The 26543-nt window shown below is 43.1% G+C and overlaps 1 protein-coding gene across 3 annotated transcripts in view; it reads left to right on the top strand.

The window, feature by feature from the left end:
• PI4KB (phosphatidylinositol 4-kinase beta) overlaps positions 1-26543 on the top strand; it is a 59015-nt gene that overhangs the window by 26472 nt on the left and 6000 nt on the right. For 2 of the 3 annotated variants that reach the window (XM_084613981.1, XM_084613982.1), the window contains 9 exons: positions 11059-11103; positions 18186-18413; positions 20044-20271; positions 21258-21367; positions 22391-22495; positions 23228-23351; positions 23444-23709; positions 24438-24570; positions 25123-25243. In XM_084613981.1, coding sequence (XP_084470107.1) covers positions 11059-11103; positions 18186-18413; positions 20044-20271; positions 21258-21367; positions 22391-22495; positions 23228-23351; positions 23444-23709; positions 24438-24570; positions 25123-25243 — 1360 coding nt within the window. The remainder of the gene's footprint in view (positions 1-11058; positions 11104-18185; positions 18414-20043; positions 20272-21257; positions 21368-22390; positions 22496-23227; positions 23352-23443; positions 23710-24437; positions 24571-25122; positions 25244-26543) is intronic. The other variant, XM_084613983.1, reaches the window with a different exon arrangement.

The following is a 26543-nucleotide window of genomic DNA, read 5'->3' on the forward strand; positions in this document are numbered from 1 at the left end:
AGTACTTGTGGCACCTTAGAGACTAACCAATTTATTTGAGCATGAGCTTTCGTGAGCTACAGCTCACTTCATCGGATGCATACCGTGGAATACAGACTAACACGGCTGTTACTCTGAGTTCTGGTTTGGGTGCTTGCAATCTCAGTGCTCCTTTGTGTCCAGCGGATGCACGCAGGGAGAGATGAGAATGTTGTGAGTATGGGATATTTTCCTGCTAAGGTGCTTCTGAGCTGCAGGTGCCTCTTGTGAGCTTGTTTCACCTGTGCAATTAACCAGCGAGGTGAGAGTGAAATCACTGAGACACATTATTGAAGGTTGTTCCTGGATTCCTCCTCTCATCTCCCAAGGTCCCCAGTGACTGTGGTAGAGGAAGTGCTGCTGATTTCCTCCAGGCATGTTGATTTGGTTTGTTTGCGTTCAGGCTTTGTGGCAATGTTCACACCGTTTTGTTGTTGGGTTTGGGTTACTAAGAGGGTTTAGGCCTGTACCCCACTTTTACTTCCTTCCATCTCATGTTCAGCAGCCCTCTAGAACTGGAGAAGCAAATGGTACCATTTCCTCCCTGTTAAACACAGCTGAGAACATTAAAATTGAATGAGGGTAGGTGCTAAGACATTCTGAGCTTCTCAGGGTCACGCGTAAAGTTTGTAAGGTTAGCAAAAAGGTATACATTGAATTACACAGCAGTTTTAGTTATCTGCCATTCCTGTCCAAATGCACTAGATCCCCTGTACCTGTTGTGGTGTTTTGACTAAGGTCACAGCTTTGTGTCTCATTTCTAATGACACAAGCTAAGCCTTCCATGATCTTTAGTCAGCCAAATGACCCATCAGCCATGCCCTGCTATGCCCTTTGTTCATCAGTCTAGTCACTTGGTCCTTTACTTTCCATTTAATTGTTACACATTAACTTCATGATAAATTTTTGCCATGTGTGACACCATCAACTGATACTTGTCCGTCTCCATAGATAATTAGTGCTACAGGAATCCCATACTGCTTTCATTTCCATGGCTACCATTACACTGTGTCTTGGGGTTTTCAGCCTTCACGCTAGTTTGGGGAGCAGAACCAGATCTTACTGGTGGCCTTGTAAACATGTTTTCTAACCCCTTCTCTGGAGGGGAAGAAAAATCTATTGGTTTGTGCATTTACATATTTGACGCAGGCCGTCCTGTGGTTTATGTCGTCTGCTTGTCATACCAACATGAGCTGCAGAGATGTTCAGTGAAGGGCAATGGCTTAATTAAAAATAAAATGGAAACTGAACCTTTGAGGAAGTTGACTTGCACTGTGCAGTAGCTGTTCCTTCCCTGAACTAGCATTGGCTCATGTTTCTGTAAGATGTTGCAAACATCTGTTGCATCAGTAAATAAGTCAAATTACGGGACAGTGCAGGAGTGCTCAGACTGACTTTCTGCTCCATTCTGTACTGTGCTCAGGACTCCTTGCTTTAAGGTTCTGCAACATGGCATGGCTTTGTAAGAGCAGCGATTGAAGTCAATGGATTGTATGACCTTTGTAATCCTGACTTGCGTCAAACAACCGTGGCAAGAAATAAGGTTCAGTTGTATCTTACCCTCACTCCCTTTTTATTACCCCACCCAAGTGTTGACTCTTACTAACTTCCCACTCATGGACTATGCTCTGCCAACTCTGCCTTACCAAACCTGTCCCCTCCCACTGGTGACTGTACCTTCTTCTTTTGTCATGCTGCTCCCCAAAGTTGGGCAGAGAGCTCATTCTAGTATTCCAAGCGAGACTTGTTCTTCTCCTTCAAGCCTCTCCTAAATCTTCATCTCTTCTGGTAACCTTTCTATAGCTAACAGTTCAACCCTGCTCAGACTTCATATCATTTATCCATTCATTAAGCTCTCATTACACTTTCAAATATTTTTTAAAAATCTTGCAGCTAACAGAGCACAAGCCAAGCAAGGTGTGGCCACTCTGCTTGTATGTAGTATCCATTCCCTTTCTGCTTTGTTTTGGCTATGTCGACTAGAAGCTCTTCAAAGCAGGAAATTTACTCTGTTATTTGTAAAAACCATGAGGCCTATACTAGGGGAACATATAAATAAGATTTTAAAAAGACTCCATGACCCACAGGTCTATATTAACAGAGCTCACATTGATTTGAGTTCCTTTTGGTCTGTATATGCGTGTATGTTTAATAGAAGCTGGAAATTGGCTGATAGATAATCTACACACTGTGCTGACAGTACACATGGTAAATTGGCTTTGCCATAAAACCAAAGGGTGAAACGTCCATCTAGTTTGCTTTTTAGAAGCACCTATTTGCCTGGATAGTTTAAAGACGGCAGCAGGTAGTAACTGACTTATTGAATTCTGCCAGTGTGAGGTGATATTTTTATTACTATCATAGTTCAGTCTAAGCTAATAGAACCTGCTGATTTGTAGAGCTCAGGAATTTGCTCATTTCTTCAAGTGAATCGACTCTTAATTGCTTTCCTAGATAAGCATTAAATGGAATTGCCCTTTATTTCTATCCAATTCTTTCACCCTCTCCAAAGTTAATTAAATTAAATTAGTTGGATCAGATCCTCTGTGAATGTGCCTGTTAGAATAAGGTGCTTAGTTTAGTGTGTCCTGGAATCCTGGATGAGTCCCCAGGTTTCTAATCCTGAATACCAAGAGAATTGAGTTCCCTTCCTCCTTATGCAATCTTGGGCATCCCGTTTTTTAGTCAGACTGGTTGAGTTTCCCTTCAGAGTTAGGAGATGTCTACATGGGAAAGTTATACTTGTATAAATGAAGGTGTCAATTTAAACAGATAGTTATACTGTTATAACCGCCCATATTCTTAATCCAGAATGAGAGTGCGTTTTTGTTTATTTTATGCCTCTTTGGAAGGGGTTTAACATAAACCAAAACAAGCGACTCTTATTCTAGAATAAGAGCTATAGCAGTGTATAATTAAACTGGTATAACTGGTAAAACGTTCCTGTGTAGATGAGCGCTACATTATGTCTGTCCATCAGAAGGAAGCTACCGGGATTTGTTAGAATAGCTCTTAATGCTAGGTAGTTACTAAATAAGAGTGTATGTGTATCCGATGAAGTGAGCTGTAGCTCACGAAAGCTCATGCTCAAATAAATTTGTTAGTCTCTAAGGTGCCACAAGTCCTCCTTTTCTTTTTGTGTATATAAACTAATTGTTCAAAGAGAACCAAAGGGACCAGTATCTCCTTTCAGCCCACTGGACTGGGAGTTGATATAGTAGAGAGCCTGACTTGGGGCTGTGAGAATTCAGATGTGGTTCGTAATTGTCCAGTTAAAGTACAATTTGTATAAAAACACCTGTTAATTTATATTAAACATTTTTGGTCAAAGTATAGATTTTGTTTGAGCTTTAAAAATCCAGCTATGGGATTTACCCACACAATGCCCATTTGAAATTAGTGGGAGTTGTGTGTTTAAATCCTACTCAAAGGTTGAGGTTTCCAAAGCTGTCTTTAAAACAGCTTTGAAAAGCACTCATTTTAAATGGTTTCCAATGAGATCTAAATGTCTGGTCCTAGAATGTTGTGTGAGACTGTCAAGAGGAGGACTCCTGTTGGCTTTTTATTACATTTCAGTGTACTTTAAAAACAATGGGACTGATGCTCATATAACCTAAAGCTCCTTGATGCTGCCACGGTGGCGTTAAAAGGGCTTTAGGATGGATGGGGAATCGGGCTCATTGTTTTTAATGACTTAAGGTAACATTTTCAAAAGCATCTAACTGACTTAGCAGCCTAAGTCCCATTTTCCAAAGTGAAGTGAGACTTGCTCTTTGTAAACAGGTGTAGTTTCTAACAGCTTGTAGATTACACTGTAGTTTTCATTCTTTGAGTGAGGAAATGGGGTAGCTTGTAAACAGTGTAATGCAATCCCAGCTGCTGCTGGCATGGGACAGAAGAGGCTGGATGGGAATTGAGTTTGGATCTCTGGAGTGCTGGCCTGCTTTTCTTTCCTTTGTCTTTTACCCAGAAGTTTCTGAAACTCCACCATTCACCCTCTGAGTATGTCCGTAGTTGGCATATTTGCTTCAGTTTATATTTGGTTTAAAAAAAAAATCACTTATTTAATTTTGGCCTGGATTAAGCAAGTATCGCTTTTAACAAGAAAAATTCCAAGCATCCCATCCGCTGACTCAATCATATTATAATTTTCATTCTCTTTGTTGACTCATTCAGACTCTGTCTGTGTGTCTCAACCTGGGTCACAGTTGCTGGAGTTGGCCCATTGTGTGATAGAAGGAGTCCAGTGTTAAACTCTGCAACAAAGGTTATCACTGTAATGTAGAAGAAATGCACTTTATGGCCACAGCCCATGAACAGTCAGCTATTCATACTCCAGCCTGCTTAGGACAGCAGAAATATCTAATTAATAAATAATCAGTCATTGTGCAGTTCAGTCACTACTGGTTTTCAAATTGGTAATGTATTTAAGTTGTGGATAACAAACGTTCGGGCTGCTTTACTGCAAAGAAACTATGGACCTAATCCTATGAGGTATGGGTGCATCTCAATGCCATTTGGTCCTAATAGGGATCGAAGGATGTTCAGCGCCTTGCAGAATTGGGCAAAGCACGTTGCGGCTTTGCTTTAGAGGTGGGGATCCCGTTTTTCTGCTCAAAAGAAGGAGCATGACAGAATGGCATTTGACAGCCAAGTGTAGTGTACTCCCCCCCCAACCCCCTTTTCTCTTGCATACACAGACTAGCAGTTCCTGGTTTTCTGCTTATAAATGGTTACTTGGAGACATTTTTCAGAAGGAGGCAAGGTATCTTGCTTTGTAATCCCGAATGCGTTCAGTCTAAAGCACTTCTGTTTCCACATAAAACACTATTTAAACTCCTTTTCTTTGCAGTGGGATTTTCTCTTTAACATGAGAGCCTATTAATTTACATACTGGTAATTCCAGTATGATTTTCTAAATCTTAATTTAAGTTTCAATTGCTTTACTTTTGAAAATGCTTTTAAAAATAGATAAATAAAGCACACGCATAACATCGTTTCAGTGAAATCTCTCGATCCTGTATTACAGATCTCTAAAGGTGAAATTAGACCCCTCTGCAGAAAGCCAGTGCACAGGCTAGAACAATACTCTTGTCCTGCTCAGGACCTCTGCCTGGCCCTAATTCCATCCTGACTACTTGTAAGAGAGTATATTTATTCTTACTGGACAAAGGTTTTATTTAACTCTAAAAGATCAAAAACGATTTGACTCTGTGTAGCGCAGGTTGCTAGTTTGCAGTAGCTTGGTGGTACTTGTGCTAAGAGCTGCTTTAAGCAAGTCATCACCAGGCTAGTTCTTACATAGGCATATCCTGCTGTGCTTGTTTTGATTTCAAACACCGTGGTTAGTCAAGCTAGCAGCTCACAGTGGTGTCAGGCACCAGGGTGCCTTTTATAAAAGTGGTAATCTGTGGTATTAGGAAGGAATCTACCCATTACAGTATTTAGCTGGTAAGGTAAAGAGATGCTGGCATCTCTGACATCAAATTTCTGAAATAATGAATGTTTCCTGCACCTGGTATCTGAACAGTTATAGGAACGAAGCCCAACTTAATTTACTAGATGGACTGTAGCTTCTAGATCTTGTGGCACAACAGAGCATTCATAGGGGAGAAAGTTATGTTTTGGCAATAGGATTTCTCCTGTTTTGGGAGGTGCAGGACAAGAATCCTTTCTTTAACTTCTCTTAGCCCAGACAGCCCCCTCCCCACAAGTACTACTTGCACTGAGTTAGTAGGGTTGTCAGCTTTCTAATTGCTGAAAACTGGACCCCGCCCCCAACTTGCTCCTCCCCTTCCCCATCACTTGCTGCTGTCCCACGCTCTCATGCCTGGTCACTGGTTCCTCTCCATCTCCTCCCACTGACCCCCAGCTGGCGTCCCTCTGCTCTGGGGCTGGGAGGGGAGCTGCAGCCGGATGCGGAGCCTGCTGTCTGCCTACCTGCCCTCAAGATGCAGGCAGGAGGTAGCCCCAGCTAGCAGGGGCTGGCACGGGTTGATGACCTGGCACATTTCCCCCCCCCAGTAACCAGGCTTTTGGTGTCCAGGCACCTGGCAACCCTATGAGTTGAGCAATAGTCCATTTGAGAAAATCTCAAACTCCTTGTTCATTAATCGGAAAAGACAGCACACAAGTGCCAGGGTAGAGTTGGAGACCAAGGACATATTCCAGTTGAAGGCCTTATTGTGCAGGAATTAGCTGTGTCAAGAGTGTCATCGAAGCTAGTGAGACTACTTGCGTACAGAGAGAATGTGTGATAAGGCCTCTATAGCATGTTTTCCAAAGTCTCCAGTGACACACAGCAGCGATTAGGTCAGCCCAGTATCTCAAGGCGGGTCGACACACTCTGTTGCTGTAGTTAACTAGGTCTGACTTTATGCTGATTTTAGTTAAATTGGTGCAACTTTGTGTGATGCTTTTGAATTGATTTAGACCTGGCTTATATCAGTTTTAGCTTGTCAGTAAATTTACCAGTGCATGATAAATAGAGATGATAACTTTCCACAGATATGAGTGTGTCCATTCTGGTTCAACTAAATAGATTTTTAAACTGGTTTGTTTAAACGAGAGCAGTTTTTGATGTGCTGACAAGCTCAAACCTTCCTTGGTAACTATCCCAAGGTCTGTATCAAGAAACAGAATGATACCTCATACTTTTATTATTTTCTCTACTTCTTTATGCAATTAGGAAATCAGTGGTAGAAGTATTGAGGCAAAAAAAATTGTGGCAATATGCAAAACTGTTGTAAAACCTGCCTGGAATTGCAAATAAAGCACAAGAAAGAGAGAGGTGTACGGAAGGATTTTCTTTGCTGGGTTTTCTTACGGGGGGCTGTGGGGTTGAGGAATGTTTCATTTCAAACAAATGCAATTCACCTGGTTTAATAGTTTCTCTTGCCAGCTTTTTATATTTTGCATTTGTGACTTCAGGGCTCATGTAAGGTCTTGTGTTGACAGCCCTGGAGATTGAAATCTAATTACAGAGCAGGTACAGCATGGAAGTGTCAACTTCTTTCCTAGGACAGGAGGGGAGGGAGTTTGAGAGGGGAGGGAGTTCATTCTGCATGGTCCATTTGGTCCTTGATCTCTCTGGGTATGTCTTCACGGCAGACTTAACCAGGGCTATAGCTCGGGTGTTGCCTCTAGCCCTCATTCCACCCACACAGAAACACCTCTCACATGGACTCCAGGATGCTTTTTGGTGCTAGCAGGCACAGCTGAGGGGAGGTTTCCTTTAACCACAGGCTGATATTCCACCTGCTTTGCTCTGAGAACGCTCAGGTGCTGTTAGTCCTCCAGTCTATCCTACAGTTCCACCTGGGCTGCATTTTCTTATCTAAGTCCTCTCTTCTTCTGCACTGCACTTCAGCCCCACATTTGCCGTCTTCATTTCTGCTGCGCTTCTACAGCATTTGAACAGAGATGTTACTCAAGAAATCCTTCTCCTGTGCTGCTGGTTGGCCAGAAGTTGGCCCCAGCCTTCTGGTAAAGCTGTGGTGAGCTATCAGTAAGACCCATAAGAGCATTCCTGCACAGGAGCCAAGGAAGGACAGACAAGTTTTCGTACAGTACGCTGTGAATAACTTAATAGAGTATGATGCACCAGTATAATGCACTGCTAAGAACCACGAAATATCCTAGAAATCTATCCCAGCACATGGGCTACTACAGCACTGTTGTGGATGCAGCCACACAGGTGTGGCACAAGTAGTGCTTTGTAGTAGGGATGTTCCCAAGCCTGAGCTAATCTTGCAGTGAAGACATAGCCTTTGAGACTAAGAGGGCCAGTGAGTGCCACTTCTGGATTTTTTTAATGTGGACATTCAACTCTTGGGAACTGGACAGAGACACATGGCACCAGAAACAGCCTCAGATGGTAACAACTTTTAGTCTGCACTTGAATTTGTGAGGTAGAGGTGAAACATACCATTGAAACATTCCATCACCAATTCTTCCTTTTCAGTTGTCTACTGCAAAACAGTAATCTGCTTAAATGATCTTTACCTCCCAACTCACCTGTTCATTTAACTTCATCCTGCAGTGAAGTTGTCATGCTGAATGCAGGTCTGCAAAATTAATTAACAAGCCACAAACTCAGGGCTCCGACTCCTCTGTGGAATCCAGGGCAGGGAAAACTGCGTGATGAAAGGAAAGGCTCTTCTTCAAATACAGAACTTCAATAATCAGCAAGTGCAAACCACAGTCTTATGAAGTTGATTGAGCTCGGCTGGTGTGCATGTTTATCTGTGTGAAAATCCCTTGTTAATAATTATATTTGGATTGTTTACCTATTTTGCCCTTTGTTTCCTGAGGTTGAAAGCAAATAGTTGCTTCCTGATGAGTCTTCCAAGGCTGTTGCTTAAAATACATGAGCACGCGCCCACCCACCATTGTGGCCTAAGAATTGGGAGGGTTTTTTTTTAATGTGCTCATGAGGAAGTTATTAATTTAAATGCGATTATTTCTCGAGTAAGATTAAGCCTTGTGGAATTAGCATGTCCCTGTAATTAACATGCTAAAAACAGGTCTGTTTGTTTCTCTTTGGGAAATGAATTAAATCAATTACACACCAGTCTCAAGGGTGTGAGGCTTCAATATTATCTTTCTTTTTGTATGAAAATAACAGATTGAAGGATTTTAAATGAGGCACTACAGAAATACTGGTTTTGTTTTAACCCTATTTTATTCAAGGAATCAGAATATTGCTGCCTTTGAGCCAGAAGAAAACCAAAGGGGGAGAGTTTTGCTGAAATATAAACATTTATTATTATTTATTCAGATTTATACCATAAATCTTAGCCAAAACTCTCGGCACGTCTGCCACAAATTACAAACATAAAATTAAATGACTGCTGTCGGACCCGAATCCCTAACAAACACAGAATTCTCCTTCCCCACACAAATCTCCACCCCATCCTCTGCAGCAGTCCGTGCAAATTACTACTTGTAGTGTGCACTGAAGGTAAACAGACCCAGGTTTGTTTCCAGGGCAGGTGGTATGGAGCTCATCTCATGAACCCTTCATGGAAAGTGCTCTTCAGGTTCCTTCCTCTACCGCCTTTTTATTAAATCAAGGGGGAGCCAGCTTTGCCCTGGCGACTTTGGCAGTGTGGCATGAGGAAAGAGGTTATGTCTCAATTAGAAAGATCTCAGGCCGTTTGTGGACTTATAGGTCAAAGCAAACACCTTAAACTCAGTCTGGAAACCATTAGGCAGCCAGTGCAGACCGCAAAGCAGTGGTGTCACACAGTGCTGCCGAGAAGCACTGCTTTTAAATAGGTCACCATGTTCTACACCATCTTACATTTCTGGATTGGGTTATGGTGTCAGCACATCTTGGTGTAAATCGCTTCTGTTCTACAGGAATCGGAGTAGAGGAGAGGTTGCCCTGGGTTTGGCCTCATGAGGCCCATGTTGGTAGCATTCCAGGAGACCATGGGCTGCACTGAATTTTTATGAAATGGTGCCAATTGCAGCTGCTTCCATTTCAAGTGTAGACACGTGGTCTGGACACTGCATAGCTTAGCCAGGTTTTTAACAAGCTCCTATTGCAGCTGTCAGACATGGTTTGGAAGCTGTCTGAATTTCTGTCAAGCATGGGGAAGTCTCTCCAGTGAATGGGGTAAATTCTGGAGTGCCATGACCATCTGCTGGGTTGGGTTCCAAACATGAAATTGTGTTGGAATTTCTTCCTGCGGTGTGAAGTGGAGAGAGAAATGACTAGGAGTTCTGTTCAATTACCAGAATTGCTTGGTGATCTGTCGCTACCAGTGCCCCTGTTGCCTTGAGCACCCTTGCTCTGCAAGAATGTGTAATCTAGGCTGTATTTGCACTTAGCTCTGTGGGTAGAATAGTTATTGTTCATTTATATTAACAGTTCTCTTCTGTACGCCTGCTGCTGCCTCTTGTTTTTCACTTTTGGATATTGGAAAATTATGGGGACCATAAAATGAGTAGGGACCATGGAAATGTAAACTACAAGATTATGCGCAGACTGTGTTATGAATCTAAGGAATCAAGCAAGCGACATTAAATTGAGGTCATCTATCTACTCAGGAATGATTTGTGATGGAACCTAAAATAACCATTACAGCAGGTACACAAAATTCATCTTTCTCTGCTTGCAAAGAAGTCTGATTAATAGTTTGTGTTTGCGGCCCTGCTGATACAAAGAAGGTTTGCTGATAGTATGGTGAATCTACTTCTTCAGTATACTTGTCTCCTGATTAGAGTTCCGCCTCGCAAACTTCATTGAACAAATGGCTTAATTGTTGGGTTTTTTAGTCTGGTTCTAGGATAAATTACCATGAGGATAATTTTCTAGTGAAAAAGCCGTTCAAATTAATGTACTCAATGGAAAATTATAGATGGATGCAGTGGTGGAGGAAAACTTTTGTAGTTTCGATTGTGAATTGTTTGGGGCATGCTTGTTTTGCATGCAGCATCTAGCACAGGAGGACCATGATCCTTGATTTGGGCCTCTAGGCACTACTGCATTTTAAATAATACAAACTGATTTGGACGCTACAACAGATATTTGATAGCACTAATATGTTTTGGAGAATCTGGAGTACTTTTGACCTTCATTTTTGTGTGATGAAGTATTTTGGAAAGATTTTGACCAATGAAAATAAAGTCATTTGACACTGTTTACAAGATTTCAACAATAACGGACCTAATCTAATCAGATCTAACTTAGATTGTAATATTTTTGGAGCAGGGAACCCTGTCTGTGTTTGAAAAGCTTCATGGACATATATGGCATCATACTAGTAATAAATCAAGATTCATAAAGTTATTGCCAGATCCATTAACCCCTGATCACTCTAGTATTATCCAATGACCATCGTAAAATAAGATTCTCTATCAGATTTTGCAATTTCTTATTAAAGGTTAGCAAGCCTGATTTTTTTTAAATAAATGAAAAATGGTCTTATAAAATTGGAGCTAAACTATTGCCTTTTCTCCCCCTTCTTTCTTTCTTTATTTTTCTTAAAAAAAAAAAAATAATAAAAAAAAATCCTTTCATCCTTTTCCCAGGAATTCTCATCGAGTACGGAAAGTGTTGATAAATCATTCTGTTCCGTAAGTTTGGCCAGTTTTGTTCTAGTGGCTGGGTTGCCTCGCTTCCTTATTTTACAGCAGCATTTCCTCTGTGTCCTGAAATACTAATCTCTGGTCACCTGGCAGTGGCCCTTAAACAGCTCTGATGTTAAGCCACTCCATGTAGAACACTGCATTGCAAGAGCATTTCTATGCCAGCATTTTATGCCCAGTGCATGCATTCTATTGGCTGAGTCCCCTTGAGCTGTAGCAAAGTTCTGCTATCCTGTCTTATGCAGAGGCAAAACAGAGAAGTTGATAACATTTTGATCTGAACACAAGGATAACATTTGTCCAGTTTATGCTTTTCAATAGCCTGCAGTGAAATACAAGTTAAACAGAGCTTTGGGAAATTTTGTTTGTACAATTTTGACTAAAGCAAACAAGAAGTCATGAGGGGGCCTGCAAGTTAGATATTGTATCTTGTCAATAAATACCCATCTATGGAGATATAAAAAATTGCATTTAAAAAGAAATTACAAGCTTTAACGCAGGTGAATAACCCTGGCTGATAATACGAATTCTGAATACTCATTCAAACCCGTCTGTGTGTGTTCTCCCCTCTAGTTAGAGGAAATGCTGTTTCCTTAAATTTTCTTACAAGTTGTCTGCCAGATGGGATTTAATTTGCTTTTTCCACAAAAATCAGTTTTCTGTCTGATGAAATTACTTTAGATCAAAACTGATGTTCCCTAATAACTCTTCTCTTGTTATGAAACATTTTTCATTTTTAATCAAGGGCATCTCTCTTCAATTTGTACCATTTTCCTAACAGTGCACATTCTCACTTTGGGATTCCTAATTGGCTTCCCATGTATTGAATATGTAGTCCATGATCAAAAATCACTTATTGAGAGCTGTGGGGTTTGTCTTTTTAATATAATTATTTACAGTGTCTTACATACCATTTTGTTAGTCAAATAAGTTGAATTCCTCCTGTGTAAATGAGCTCTTGCAAATGTGTACCTGACTCTGTCTTGCTCCTCTAATGAGTAGATTTGAAGTCTTATCGTGTTCTAGGATTATTTCCACAGATTATTTCACTATGTGAAACAGTAAGAAAAGGATGGTAAATGAAACCTTACAGTGGGCTCATAAAGTGACTCAATGCTGTTCTCGTACAACCAGTTTAGAAGCAACACACTGAAGAGGGTTGGCATTTATTGATATAGTCAGCCAACCTTAAAATATTTGCCAAGGGTGATAGGGTGTTCTCAAAGAGGCAATGCATGCTAGTGGTTAGAGAAGAGGTGGCTGGGAGCCAGGACTCCTGGGTTCGGTTCCTAGATCTGCCACTGTATTGCTGCATGACCTTGGGTCGCTACATTTTTCTATTCCTTATTTTTTCATAAAAAGAGGATAATACTGTGACAGGTTCAGTGACAGAGATCCCTTTGGGACTGTGACCTGATGTGCTGAAATTACCTCTGAGCCCATTTTCCCTGCCAGCTTGGGACTCCAGAACCCTGCTTTGTTGAGCCAGACACTCTAGCCTGCTGCAACACAGGCCCAGGGTCCGGGACACACCCCCAACGCTGCAGACCTTAACTAAAAACAGCTCACCAGGTTACCTGTCTCCAGCACCCAGACACCCAGCTCCCAATGGGATCCAAACCCCAAATAAATCTGTTTTACTCTGTATAAAGCTTATACAGGGTAAATTTGTAAATTGTTCGCCCTCTATATCACTGATAGAGAGAGATGCACAGCTGTTTGCACCCCCAGGTATTAATCACTTACGCTGGGTTTATTAAGTATAAAAAGCGGGATTTAAGTGGTTTCAAGTAATAACAGCCAGAACAAAGTAAGTCACAAAGCAAAATAAAACAAAACACGCAAGTCTAAGCCTAATACTTGAAGAAACTGATTACAGGTAATATCTCACTCTCAGAGATATTCCAATAAGCTTCTTTCACAGACTAGACTCCTTCCTAGTCTGGGCCCAATCCTTTCCCCGGTACAGTCTTTGTTAGATCCAGCAGACATCTCAAGTGGTAAGCAGGGGATTTATCATGACTGGCTGCCACCTTTGTCCTTCTCCACCCCCTTTTATAGCTTTGGCGTAAGGCGGGAATCTTTTGTCTCTCTGGGTCCCCACCCCTCCTTCTAAATGGAAAAGTACCAGATTTAAGATGGATTTCATTTACAGGTGACATGGTCACATGTCACTGTAAGACCCCTAGTCTCCATTCCCCATGGGCTGGCCCAACTGTACACAGGAAGTCTTTCAAGTAATTAGGGCCATTTACAACTGATTGTTTCTGGAGCACCCTTAATGGCCTCCACTTAATACGTTTACATCAGTGACCCAAGTTTATATCTTATTCTCCTAACTCTAGATATAGAAATAGTACATGCAAACAAATGGGATGAACACACTTAGTAGATTACAAGTTTTTTAATAAAAAGAAGAGGAGGACTTGTGGCACCTTAGAGACTAACAAATTTATTTGAGCATAAACTTTCGTGAGCTACAGCTCACTTCATCGGATGCATTCAGTGGAAAATACAGTGAAGTTTTTTCATGACACCATACAAGGGTTATTTAGCTTAAAGCATATTCCAGTTATGTCATATTCATAGCATACTTCCTTAAAGCATATGGAGTGCAACGTCACAAATACTTAAATACCTCCAGAGGGTTGTTGGGAAGGTTTAATGTTTGTAAAATGCCTTCAGACCCTTGGATAGAAGGGGCAGTAGAAGAGCAAAAAAAAATCTATATTTTATAGCGATAGTTGTTACCTTCATATCAGTGATTTCAGTTTTATAGTTCTCACATCAATGTTGCCTAAAGCGTGTGAGATCCACTTACAATTTAAATGCCTGTTCTGTAACCTGAAGGGACTCTGTGTGGTGTTGGCTTCTGCCTTTTTCCCTCAGGAGAGAAATCTATTCTTCAGGCTTCACTAACCATGGTTATTCATGTCATGCTTGAACATGGCAGACTTTTATTGTAGCCAATCAGACTCTGCAAACATTTATGTCCTATTTATAAACCAGCTGCAGACACCTGTGCCTAGCTAAATTGCTTAGGTTTTTATACACATGCACATGTATGAGATATGTGGTATTCCTCATAATTAACACTTTTAATCTTGAAACCCAGTGGCAGCGTACAGTTAGCTGGAAGAGTCTAGATGCCCTGTAGAACATCTGTTCTAGTCTATGCATCATTGCTCTGTTTCTGTAAAGACCTACAGCCTGCTTCTTGTGCTACACACCGTCTTTAACTATTGTCTAGCTTTCAGTGCATCAGGTAAGAGTCTCTACCAGTTTAGTAGTGGAAGTGAAAGAACATGTAAGAGATGCTGAGAAACCGGATATAAATGAGATTCTGCTGTGTATTGCTCCGAGACAGCACCTGTGGTGTTGCTAATTTCTGGCACCAGAAAGATATAAACTGAAGGGAGCTCAGAAAAAAGCAAAGAAATGTGGTGAGGGAGACAGGAGGGGGATTGAATTGAGGAAAGACTAAGCGTGAAGTCCGTGTAGCCTGGCTAAGTGGGAGCATAGCAATCTACAAATGTTTTAATACACATGCCAAGCAGCGCGAGAGAGGAATTGCTTACAGTGGACAGGATGGGGATGATATTGGAGACAAGGAAAATATAGATTGAACGTCAGGAGATGCTTTTTGACAATAAGATCTCTTAGATTGTGGAACATAAGAAAGGCCATACTGGGTCAGACCAAAGGTCCATCTAGCCCAGTATCCTGTCTTCTAACAGTGGCCAGTGCCAGGTGCCCCAAAGGGAAGTGGGGAGACCCTCACTGCTTGGGACACGAAAACTAAACTGGGCAAAAGCCCTGGGGAACGGTCAGCCTTCTGTGCCGGCTGAGAGGCTGGAGTAGATAATACTTATGTGAAATTAAAGATGAAAATGACCTACGATTCCATAGGAAAGGCACATGCTTATGAGAGGACAGTTGCTGGAGAAGGTGACCCAAGCACTGCTCCCCAAACCACTCATCCTAACTCCTGAGCAGACCACAGGGCTTGCTCCAGATCAAACCAAAATCACGCTCCCACCCTCACACACACACCACCTGAGCATAGCAAATGCCTTGTTCTGATCCCTGCAAGATAGTGTACTGAGTGACCTTAGGATGCCAGTTATCTGGGCTGTGTTCATAATCGGAGTAAGTTATTCAGCAGCATCCAGACCTAAAATGTCATGGTTTAACTTAGTTGTTTTTTTTTAGGGGACGGAGTGATTTTAAAACATCACCAGTTAAATGTGGTGCTGTAGTATCAAGTAAGTGTTTATATTGGCCCAGAGAGTGCTAGAGTGATACTTAACTATGCTGAGAACCTGAATGAAGGAATAAGGTTTCACTTCCACCTCTCTCTGCTTGGCCTCAGAAGTTAGTTTAATGTCATGATCCCATGTAAGGTAAGCTTACTGTTAATTTTCTAATGCTGAAATGCAGGTCTGCATTGGCTTAATTCAATCTGTCGGACCTTTCTGGGGTTCAGTGTCTGTTATATAGAGACATAGCTTAAGGTTGCTGGTACCATTCAAGGTCAGTGACTGTGGATCCAACTGGGTGTTTACATTTTCCAAAATGGCCTCTGTAACAGGACTCAAGGTGGAGATTAATTTTCCGTACTGTGTTGGCACCTCAGCAGAAGAACAAAGTATATCTCAATGAGCTGCTTGGCACGCAGGAACTTAGCAACAATAAACAATAGGGAGGCCATTTTCTGGCAGTTCACGACTGACTGGAGGAGTAGAGGGCCTGAGGTGTCTCCAGAGGTACATAATCCAGACAAACTTCCAGGAAATGTCTATGCAGTGTTGTGTTGGACTCAGGACATTAGAGAGACAAGGTTGGGGAGGTAATATCTTTTATTGGACCTACTTCTGTTGGCAAGAGAGACAAGCTTTCAGGCTTATGTGGAGCTCTTCTAGTGAGAGCCTAGAACTTCTGAGTTCTACTCCTGTCTGACAGTATCTTTGTGCAAGTCACTTCCCTTCTCTCACTCTGCTTCCCTCTTCCTAAAACAGGGATGATGATATGTAACTTTGTAAATGCTTTGAGCTATAGATAAAAAGTGATTTAAGTGCCAAGCATTAGCTCACTTGAGGGGCTGGGGAGCTTAATTGGTTAATGTTTACGAAGCATGTTGTCAAGGAGAAACGTATGAATGAGAAGTATTAAACCATTAAACAGTTAAAAACCAAGAGAATATAGGATGTTGAAGTGATGAGCTGAATTGTGCGTTGCCCTAGATGTATGTACCAGTGCTCTCTTCCTAGCAGATCAAGATTTGGACAGTCCCCTTGAGGAAAGCAGGGTTTCACTCTTGGCTTGCTGTTATGTTTATGCCTCTGAGTTCCATTCATTAATTATCCTATTGGACACAATCATAAATCACTATTGCAGTAACTAGGCTTTATTGAATATCTCAGTAGCGTGTGCAATGCATGAAAGTTTCAATATCCATAAATTATGCTGCTTGATTTTTGTATGTGAAATTATCAGATGCACACACACCAAAGATGAAAATTGACTTGAGCCATGAGGCACAACAAACTTTAAAACAGGAGCAATAATCATAATAAGCAATTGCAGCATTTTGGGGTTTTGGTTGAAAGAGCCCAGAAGATTCTGTGGGAAAAGTGGATGGGTTCAGTGTCATGGATACTTCTGGAGGGTCAGAATATTTGTTTTTAACCAGTTTGCAGCTAGCCCTGCAGTGAGTATGTTAACATCAGTGTGGTGGTCAGGAACAAGAAGGAACTGAGTTATCAGAAGTGTGGAGAGGTAGTTTCTGTATAGTGGACAATGAAATCAGGATGCCAGTCTGAAAGGTAACATACAGACAGGGCGGTTCTACTGTGGATGGGGATTGTTAAAATAGAAGATGGGAGCTACATGATGTAGTTCAGATGTGTGTATGCTAAAGGACCGAACATCGGATGGCGCAGGGTTTTTAAACATTCATTCTATGGCTGGTGGTTGCAATTGATCATGCTGCCGTGGATGCTATGCAAACATTTCCTCCTATCGCAAGGACACCTACGCTTTCTTAGCCAGCGTAGCTTAGTGAGGGAAAGCTGCTGTCTTCAGGAGGGTGACTATTGACTGCTTTATAGAGTCAGGTGCTACACTTACATTGAAGCATGGAAGCTTTTTGATGTGGACTACAGACAAAAACTAAACCCCTCTGCTCTTACAGAGGATGGAAAAGGACATTAATGTTAACTAGATGGCTACTTTTCTTTTTTACCAACTTCACTTAGTCTTTCATAGGTGTTCTGTTATAAATAATTTTTCCTTTGCTCTCTTTGCCCATGCTACATAGCTTTTGCATGTGCATTTCTAGCATGATCGGTGATGGGGGCACTTCACAGCTTTTAATTCTTTGTCTTTAATGGCAAAATTCAACTATAAACTTCTGCCATTTCAAGTTACAGTTCTGCTGCTCAAAATGAGTAGAACAGTGTTTAACCTGTAAAATACAGCAGCCACATTCACAAATATGTTAATGGTTAAAAGGTTTAAGCTGCACTTTAAGCTTGAGGTTTAATCCCACCATAAAATGGTCAGAATTCTGAGAAATATTCCCCAGATTTTGACTTAAAAAAACAACCCAACCTTGACAAAGTAACTGTGTGAGGCTGGTAGAATTAGAGAAAAAGATCTGGGCTCCCTCTAATGGCTCTCTAGGAGTAGAGACTTTACACTGTTGCCAGACGTGTGGTGTTGCACAGATAGATGAGTGAGTGAACAAAAATAACCATGTTAAGTCAGCACCACAATGGGATTGTGGTGTGAAGATTTTTATCCCAGTGGAAATGGCCAGTTTCAAGGTGAGTGAAATGCTCTAGGGAGGTTTTTGTGTTCAGTATACATACTTTTTTGGTGTCCTGTTTTACAGATGATCACCTACTCCTTATATTCACAAGAGCATCAGACAGGTAGTAGAAGCTTCTCTTCCATGTGCAGTTTATCCCAACAATTTCAGACTGACTCCTAATTGTAGAACTGTGGGTTCTTACGCACACAACTGTTGCCTTGTAACTCTCTTCTCCCACTTCCTTAAAACATTTTAGCCTGTCAGACTTGCCCCAGAGAGAGAATTCATCAAATCCCTGATGGCCATTGGAAAGAGACTAGCCATTTTGCCCACCAAAGAGCAGAAGACTCAGCGTCTTATCTCGGAGCTGTCTTTACTTAACCATAAGCTTCCGGCACGCATCTGGCTTCCCACAGCTGGCTTTGACCATCATGTGGTGCGGGTGCCCCACACGCAGGCGGTGGTGCTCAACTCCAAGGACAAGGTAAGAGTGGCCGAGCAAGGAAGATTAGTTCTCTTGAAGCATTGTAAGATTAGCACTTCCCTTAAAAGCTGATTTCAGAGAACCCAACATTAAGAACGTAGCTCACTGCATCTTCTGGATATTAAGCTAAATAAATAATAATTCACCTTCTCTTAACCAGTCATAAATAAGATTCACCTGGCAGGGTCTGTCGTCACCATATGGTACAGAGATGTAGCAGGTAGAGCTGCACATAGCAGGCTTCCCTGCTGTCGTTCTCTGGGCTGCATCACTTGAGAAGGTCAAGGACTCAAGAGACATAGGAAGAGGAGTCCATGCAAGGGTAGCTGGGAGGGGAGAGTCCAGAGAAGGCTTGAGCGAGAGGAAGTTTCCCCCAAAGCTTTCTAATGTTGGGTTTGAAATGTTCCTGGATTCATGTCCCTCTTGGCCACTTTCAAACCCTAGCAACAGCCCTTCAGAAAAAGGGCCAAGTTTAATGGTGGCGTGTGGTTTCAGTGCTGTGTGATAAGGACTGGATTTCAAAGGTGCTGAGCAGCATAACTCCTGTGGAAATAAATGGGACCTGCAGGCATTCAGCATCTGAAAATCCAGCCCAATAATGTCAGAAAAATCGACCAAAAATATTAGGGTAACATTCTTACCTGGGTTATATGTGAGCTACTGGCATCTGGGGCAGAATACAAGGCTACTCTTTTAACGGGTTGTTTCTGCATGGCTTTGAGCTCTCTGGCCCTGATCTTAAGCACACAAGTGCTCCCATTAACTCCAGTGACACTACTCACATGCTTCAAGTTAAGCGTGTACCGATGTGCTTTGCGAGATCAGTGCCAAAATGCTCAGTACCTTGCAGGATTGAGCCCTCCAAGCTCAACGTTTTTTCTTCTGGTGATTGTAAGTTAGTTTTGCATTGATGTGAATGTTACTGATGTCTCTTAAACATCAGAGTAAAATATGCACTTTGGTGCTACTCAGGGTAATTAGCATTTGACCCTAAGCCGGCCTTGTTCCATTTACCTTACTCTGAGCACATGTCCTTGTGCATTAAACAAGCTGAGATACTTCTGGCTTTAAGATATTGCGATATTATTTTATTAGATCCTCTGATTTTCAGTATCAATACAAATGACTATAAACCCCTTCCTTCATTCCTTCTTCATCTGGAATGTAAATTAAAGGTATATTTATTAGTTACATACTTTAATCACCTACCAGTCATGGTACCCCTGAAAATTTTGGAGAGAGCAGCAGGATCTAGGACTCAGAGTCAGGAACTCCCAAATGTGGCACTAACTTGGTCTGTGACACACAAACCTCTGTTTTCCCATTTGTAAAAAGATTTAGCTGATCCCCAGTGTATTTGGAAGACAGCGATTATTATTAGTCACAGGATTATGGTAGCAAGTATGAGCCTTAGTCCTGGACCAAGACTGAGGAACAGGGACCAATCTAAGGATCAGATGAGAGAGCAGGTAGATTGATTAATGTTCAGGGTGGTTTGATGATGGAACGGCTAGATACTGGCCAGTGTTAAAAGTGAACTGCAAAGCAAGAGAGAAATGAAGGACTCAAACCCTGGCCAGTGTAAGTTGTGTAGCCCTGTGTCAGTGACATTTGTTTCCGCTTCCCTCAGGCTCCCTATTTAATCTACGTTGAAGTACTTGAATGTGAAAATTTTGACACCACTAATGTGCCAGCCCGGATCCCAGAGAACCGCATCCGGACCACGAGGTCTGTGGAGAACCTGCCAGAATGTGGGATCACTCATGAGCAGAGGGCCAGCAGCTTCACAACTGTTCCCAACTATGACAACGATGATGAAGCCTGGTCTGTGGATGATATTGGGGAACTGCAGGTGGAGGTGAGGCGGCCAAACTCCCCGTCACTAAGACTAGAAACCCAATGGGGAAAATGAGTCCCAGCCATAGAACTGTGTTCCCTGTTGTAAGGAAGAGGGGACATATGGTGCAGTCTGTTCTCAGAGGGACCTCCCCATCTCAGCCGGCTCCTGTTTTGGTGACTCCTTGCAGCCAAGGAGGCCTGGATGCTGTTCTCTGTGGAATATGCTACCAACACTGAGAGCAGCCAGAGCGGAGTCGCTTGAGTGGAATGCACAAGGGTTTGCCTCTTTGCCATGCTCAGCATGATGCCTCTACAGCTTTGTCTGTAATGTCTTACTCCTTCCCTTTTGGCATGTCCCGCAGTGAGAGAGCACTGAGCTAGCTGCAGCTCGGCAGCATTCTAGAGATAGTTGGTGAACAAGGGGCTTCCCAACCGTGATCGTGGTAGGAGTAGCTGCCTGGCTTGTAAAGGAAAGATGTGTGCAAGAGAATTTCTCTTGTGAGCAGCCTCTTGGGCACTGAAAGCGTTCGTACAATGCAGCACATCCCAGGCACTGAGTGTAAACTGCAATGTGAAATCTGCATCCTAACACATTAAAATGCCGTGGCTTGGAGATCAAAATAGCAAGCCTGCCTGGAGCCCCGGATTGAAATCTTGGCAGGAGAGACTCAGTCATTCATCCCACCAAGGTAGATAATCGAGTGCTGTGCAGTTCACTCTGTGCCTGTTCTTCTCTTTTGGATGAGACCTTAAAAATTGGGCCTGTCTGCTCTGCATGGCTAGTAGGTCCAATGGGACGCTTCTCATAGCCAGGGTTCGCCCTGCTGTTGGACAGTGTGTAAGCTCACCTCCTTCATCCTAGAAGTGGCTGCATTTCAGTGGCTCTGAACATGATTAATGGATCCTTTGGACTGAAAGGTTTATAAATATAACATTTTATCATTTTGCACTAAGGAGAACACTGAGACTTTCTAGTCTGTAACTCAGTCTTGTGTCTCTTTCCAGCTTCCAGAGATGCACACCAACAGCTGTGACAATATTTCCCAGTTCTCCGTGGACAGCATCACCAGCCAAGAGAGCAAAGAGCCTGTGTTCATAGCAGCTGGTGATATTAGGTAACAGTGAGCTTACATTGTGGGTGGGAGATTTCCCTTACTGTAAAGACCGCAGAGCTGGAGATGGGTTTCACTGTCTTTATTTTAAAACAAGCCTTTGTGTTGGGTGGGGAAGAGTAACACCAGGTATCTCCATTAAAATCTCTGGTGAAAAAGCCCATTAGTCAGTACTCATCTTTCTCACTAGGCCTGAGCATCAGGTGCCCTGTATGTTCCTGGACTGGAGGCAGGTGTGGGCTGAGTAGTGGCTGGGTGTAATGGGATGTGCAGTATGAATTAATTCCAAAGCCTCTTCTAAAGAGATGCACTTATTAGCTGAGTAGTGGGTTCTCTTTCACTTAAGCAAAGCTCAGTGTCAGGTCTGAGTATCTTTGAAAACTAGGAGCAAGACCAAAGTCAAAAGGTCAATTCTTCATCAGGTGAGTCAACTGACCAGTTAGTAGCCATTTGGTGATATACGTGTGGCGTGAGCATGCATGTTACAACAGATCTGAGATCTCGGAAGCTAAATAGGCTTAGGCAAGGTCAGTACTTGAATGCACAATCTCCAAGGGAAACATGAAGTACTACAAGAGCTGGAATTGATGGAGTTCTTCTTTTGAGAGAGCAGCCTCTTCGCTCGCTTTAGGGGTTGCAGCGTTGCTGAAAATTGACTCACTTGAATGAGACTGAAGACTGCGGTTCTGCCCATGTGTGGTCCCAAAGACTTAGTGGTGTAAGCGCTATTTTCCTAATTTGAAGGAGTAAATTCAGCCCATGGAAAATCAACCTCTGCTGTTTCCGTTAGATACAGCATTTTTCTTCATCCCCTACCTTAAGCTGTTTAACAGTGCAACAACCCTACACAGCTGTTATGTTCCACTCCAAAATGGGGTTTGCAGGTCAGTGATGGGTGACGTGATCCCTGACCATACAAACTTTGTAAGTGCTTTGGGCTAACGTGTGTATGATGGCATTGGATTGTCACTGAAACCTCTCTTTTGGGGAAAGCAGACTTGCGTTTTTAATGAGTTTACTTTCTAGACGGCGCCTCTCGGAGCAGCTTGCACACACCCCGACAGCTTTCAGGAGAGACCCTGAGGATCCATCTGCTGTTGCCCTGAAGGAGCCCTGGCAGGAGAAAGTCAGGTATGAGTGAAGGAGGTGGGGTACAATGGAAAGCTGAATTGCCCCCATTCCTGTAATAGGTCCGTGTTGAAATCCCAGCTTCGTCTCTGTGGAATAGCTTCCCTTGTGGCTGCCTGTGCTGATTTGCTCTGTAAGTAAATGTGGAGCCTCGGCTTTGGGCACCGATTGCCTTTAGGGAGCAAATATTGACTCAGATTCAATATTTCCAAAACAAAAGGTCTCCATACACAGCAGTGATTGATTTAGGCTCTGTGTTCCAGGGTGCTCTGAGTCCCGCAAGTTTGGTGCTTGGCTTATTCTTTTGGAGGGGGTACGATTGTGGATGGGAGGGGAAGTGATAGAAAAGGGCCTTATTTCCTTCCAGTGCTGCTTAATTCCTCCTGCTGTACAGTTTGGCATCTTCTCTGCTTGTTTAACACTTATCTATGGCACTTTTGTCAATGCTGTATAAACATAATAAACGACTGTCCCGGCTCCAAGAACTGACAGTCCTAAAGCCCCGAGTCAACAAAATACTGAAGACTATCCCTGTTTAGCAAAGCATTTAAGCACATGCTAGCAGTGAAAGAGAAACATCCTGAGTCTAGAAATTCTTGAATCAAAATCCATCTCTTGGTACTGCCTTATAGCTGCTGTCTTGTTACTATGCTGTTGTGCTAGGCTCTTTCCAGAGATGCCCTGAAGGAGGCAGAGGCTCTCCTCTCTCTTTAACTCTTTGTGATTTCCCCACAGGCGGATCAGGGAAGGCTCCCCTTATGGCCATCTTCCAAACTGGCGCCTCCTCTCGGTGATTGTCAAATGCGGAGATGACCTCAGGCAAGAGTTGCTAGCATTCCAGGTCCTTAAACAACTGCAGGTAGGAAAGAGCAAGACCCCTCCCACTAGTGCTGTGGGTCCGTAAACGCAGCCCATTGGTGCGTTTGACTCACAAATCTCTTTCTCTTTCAGTCTATTTGGGAGCAGGAACGCGTGCCCTTGTGGATCAAGCCATACAAAATCCTCGTCATCTCTGCAGACAGCGGCATGATCGAGCCAGTCGTCAACGCAGTGTCCATCCACCAAGTCAAGAAACAATCCCAGCTCTCGCTGCTGGACTACTTCCTCCAGGAGCATGGCAACTACACGACCGAAGCATTTCTGACGGCCCAGAGGAATTTTGTGCAGAGCTGTGCTGGATACTGCCTGGTGTGCTATCTGCTACAGGTCAAAGACAGGTGGGCCCTGTGTGTTGGAGTGAAGAGGCTGTAGTCTGAGCACACAGAATTTCCTTGCCCACCGGGCCTTGGGACCAACCACTGGGGGGCGGCAATCAGGGAATTGCTGTCTTGAGTCTTGCCCCTTAGAGAAGTGTATTAAACCCCCCAAAGGGGGTAGTAAGGTTTCCAAAATTGCATCCATTACTCAAGATGCCACTTACCTCATTCCGTGTCTTCCCCACCAGCAGGGAATCCCTGAGAGCAGAGGCATCCTCTCATGGTGCTTGCTTGGGAATCAGAACAGTGGGAAGTGGCTGGTATATGACCATAGGGGAACCTGAAATTTGAGTAGTGGGAGTTCGTTTGTGTTGAAGCCATGCTGCTTGGAGCATTTGCTGTGTAATTGCAGGGCTGTTTTGTAAGCAATAAACCCTCATATGTGTACCTAGTTAAAATGTTATTTTTTGGTAGTGTTGTACAAGAGGCAGAGAAAAGAGGCAAGCAGAGAAAATTTGCAGCCCCGTGTGCACTTGGCATTAACAGGAGATGCTGCTGGCTTAAACTGAAGCCAGTACCTATTTGCTTTGTCAGTGCTCAAGCAGTTGCTCCTCCGCATTTGGTGAGGACTTCATAGCTCTTTACTCTGTGGGTGCATGGTTCTCCGGCTCCAAGTGACTGGGAGGGAGATGGCGTCTGAAATATGAGCTTGTTGACAGTTTTCTCTCTCGTTCTCTTTCCCCTTCAAGGCACAATGGCAATATATTGCTGGATGCAGATGGACACATCATCCATATAGATTTTGGGTTCATTCTCTCCAGTTCCCCCAGGAACCTTGGCTTCGAGACGTCTGCCTTCAAGCTCACGTCGGAGTTCGTTGATGTAAGTGAGCTATAGCTAAATTCTGCCAGGAAGGGAAAGGGTCTTGTGGTTTGGGGCACAAGATCAGGAGCCAGGAAACCTGAGCTCTGTTCCCAGATTTGGAAGGGAGTGTGGTCTAGTGATTAGAGCAGGGGACTGGCACACCAGACTCTTGGGTTCTCTTCCATACACACTTTCTCTGTGATCTTGGACAAATCCCTTCTTCTCTGTGTATCAGTTTCCCCATTTGTACAAGAGGGATGATCCCTATTTCTTGGTGAAGAGTAGTTATGAGAATTGTAATTGATTTCTGCAAAGTATTCAAACGAGGGGCATTATAGAAGAGTTAATTCTTATTCCTAAAGAACTCTCAGATCCTAGGAAGAAAGTTGATATAGAAGAGCAAAGTCTTACCATAAAATTAGATCCTTCAAATAAATGTGCCTTTTAAATAATTCCTGGTGTGCTTTTCCAGCTGTCTTTGCTGGCAGGGCTGCTGTTGGAATTTCCACTCTACGGAACGCTTTTGGCATGTCACTAGAACCCGTGCTCACTGTCTGATCTGCTTTCCAGGTCATGGGCGGTCTGGATGGTGATATGTTTAACTACTACAAGATGCTGATGCTGCAAGGCCTCATCGCTGCCCGAAAGCACATGGATAAAGTCGTCCAGATTGTGGAGATAATGCAGCAAGGTATGGCACTGCTTTCCAGCCTCATGGCTCCAACCTGCTCTTACACTTGACAGGATACATATGGGCATTTCACACACCTGTGCTGGGAAAGGGGAGACAGCTATGACTAGATGCACAATTTTGCTCCCTGTCTCTGCCCTCCAGATGGTCTTTCTTTTCATTGCGCAGCATTGGGCAAGTGTTCCCAAACAGAAGACGGACATGAAACACCACATGAAAATCTGGCAGTTCTGACGATATTAGTCTCTGGGATCTTCGTGCAAGATCCACATCGGCTGCATGATGCATCCGCATAAGACCATTTGAATTGTAGCGATTTGAATATAAAAGATGGATGGAGGAGGTTTTGTGTAATGGTGAGAGCAGGGGATTGCGACTCAGGTCACCTGGATTCTGTTCTCCGCTCTCCCACTCACTCTGCGTGACTTTGAAAGAGTCATTTAGGGGCCTGATTTTCAGAAGTGCTGAGCAGCACCTGTGAGTCCAGCTTAGGTCAATGGGAGCAGCAAGTGCTGTGACTTAAATTTTCCCTTAAGTGGGATCCCTGCCTCTCTGAAGGCGTTGTGGGGATTAGAGTATAGAAAGCTCTTTCAACTCCTGTGAGGAAAAGAACTAGAGGAGAATTATCATGACACTCCTGAAAGCATTGCATAGAACTAAGCATTCAGTCAAATTGCTAATGCTGGGAAACTGTAGCATGCTTTGATCCTATCTCATTCTGTGTATGTCGTCTAACTCCTATTTAACTACTGTGTGTGTGTGTGGGTTCTATGGAAAGATAAATAGGTTTGGCAGGACCGAGCTTCTGAAGAGCAGGCATCTAGCTTGCTGATCTTGACTCCTTTATTTAAAATGTAATTTGCAACGTTGCCTGCCATGGGGAAAATTGTTTGCCAATCATAATGCTCCTGCGGACACTTGAAGTGTGGAGAGAAGCAAGCCAATAACTGAGTGTGTGTCAGTTTGTCCTCTAGATTGCCAGAGATGTTACGGAGAAAGTCAGCAGAGCCAGGTCCATACGGTAGCGCAGGTCATCTGTGAGTGTCAGGAAGCAGAATAGAACATTCACAGATAAGTTTTCTATTGTATGAGATCTTAAAGGGGCTAGCAGCCCAGTGCTCCCCAACTAGTACCGTATGTACGGGGACTGGCACTCCGAGCTCCCCCCACCCAATCCTCATGAGGGGAACCTCTGTGCAAGGACGGGGGTGGCACTGCTGCCTGCCCTCCATCTAGCTGTGCATGTTCAAACCTGCCATGGGGCTTTGCTTTTTCTTGCATGCACCAGGCAAGGTCCGAG

This window comes from Lepidochelys olivacea (assembly GCF_965140295.1).
Source record: "Lepidochelys olivacea isolate rLepOli2 genome assembly, chromosome: 24".
NCBI lineage: Eukaryota > Metazoa > Chordata > Testudines > Cheloniidae > Lepidochelys > Lepidochelys olivacea.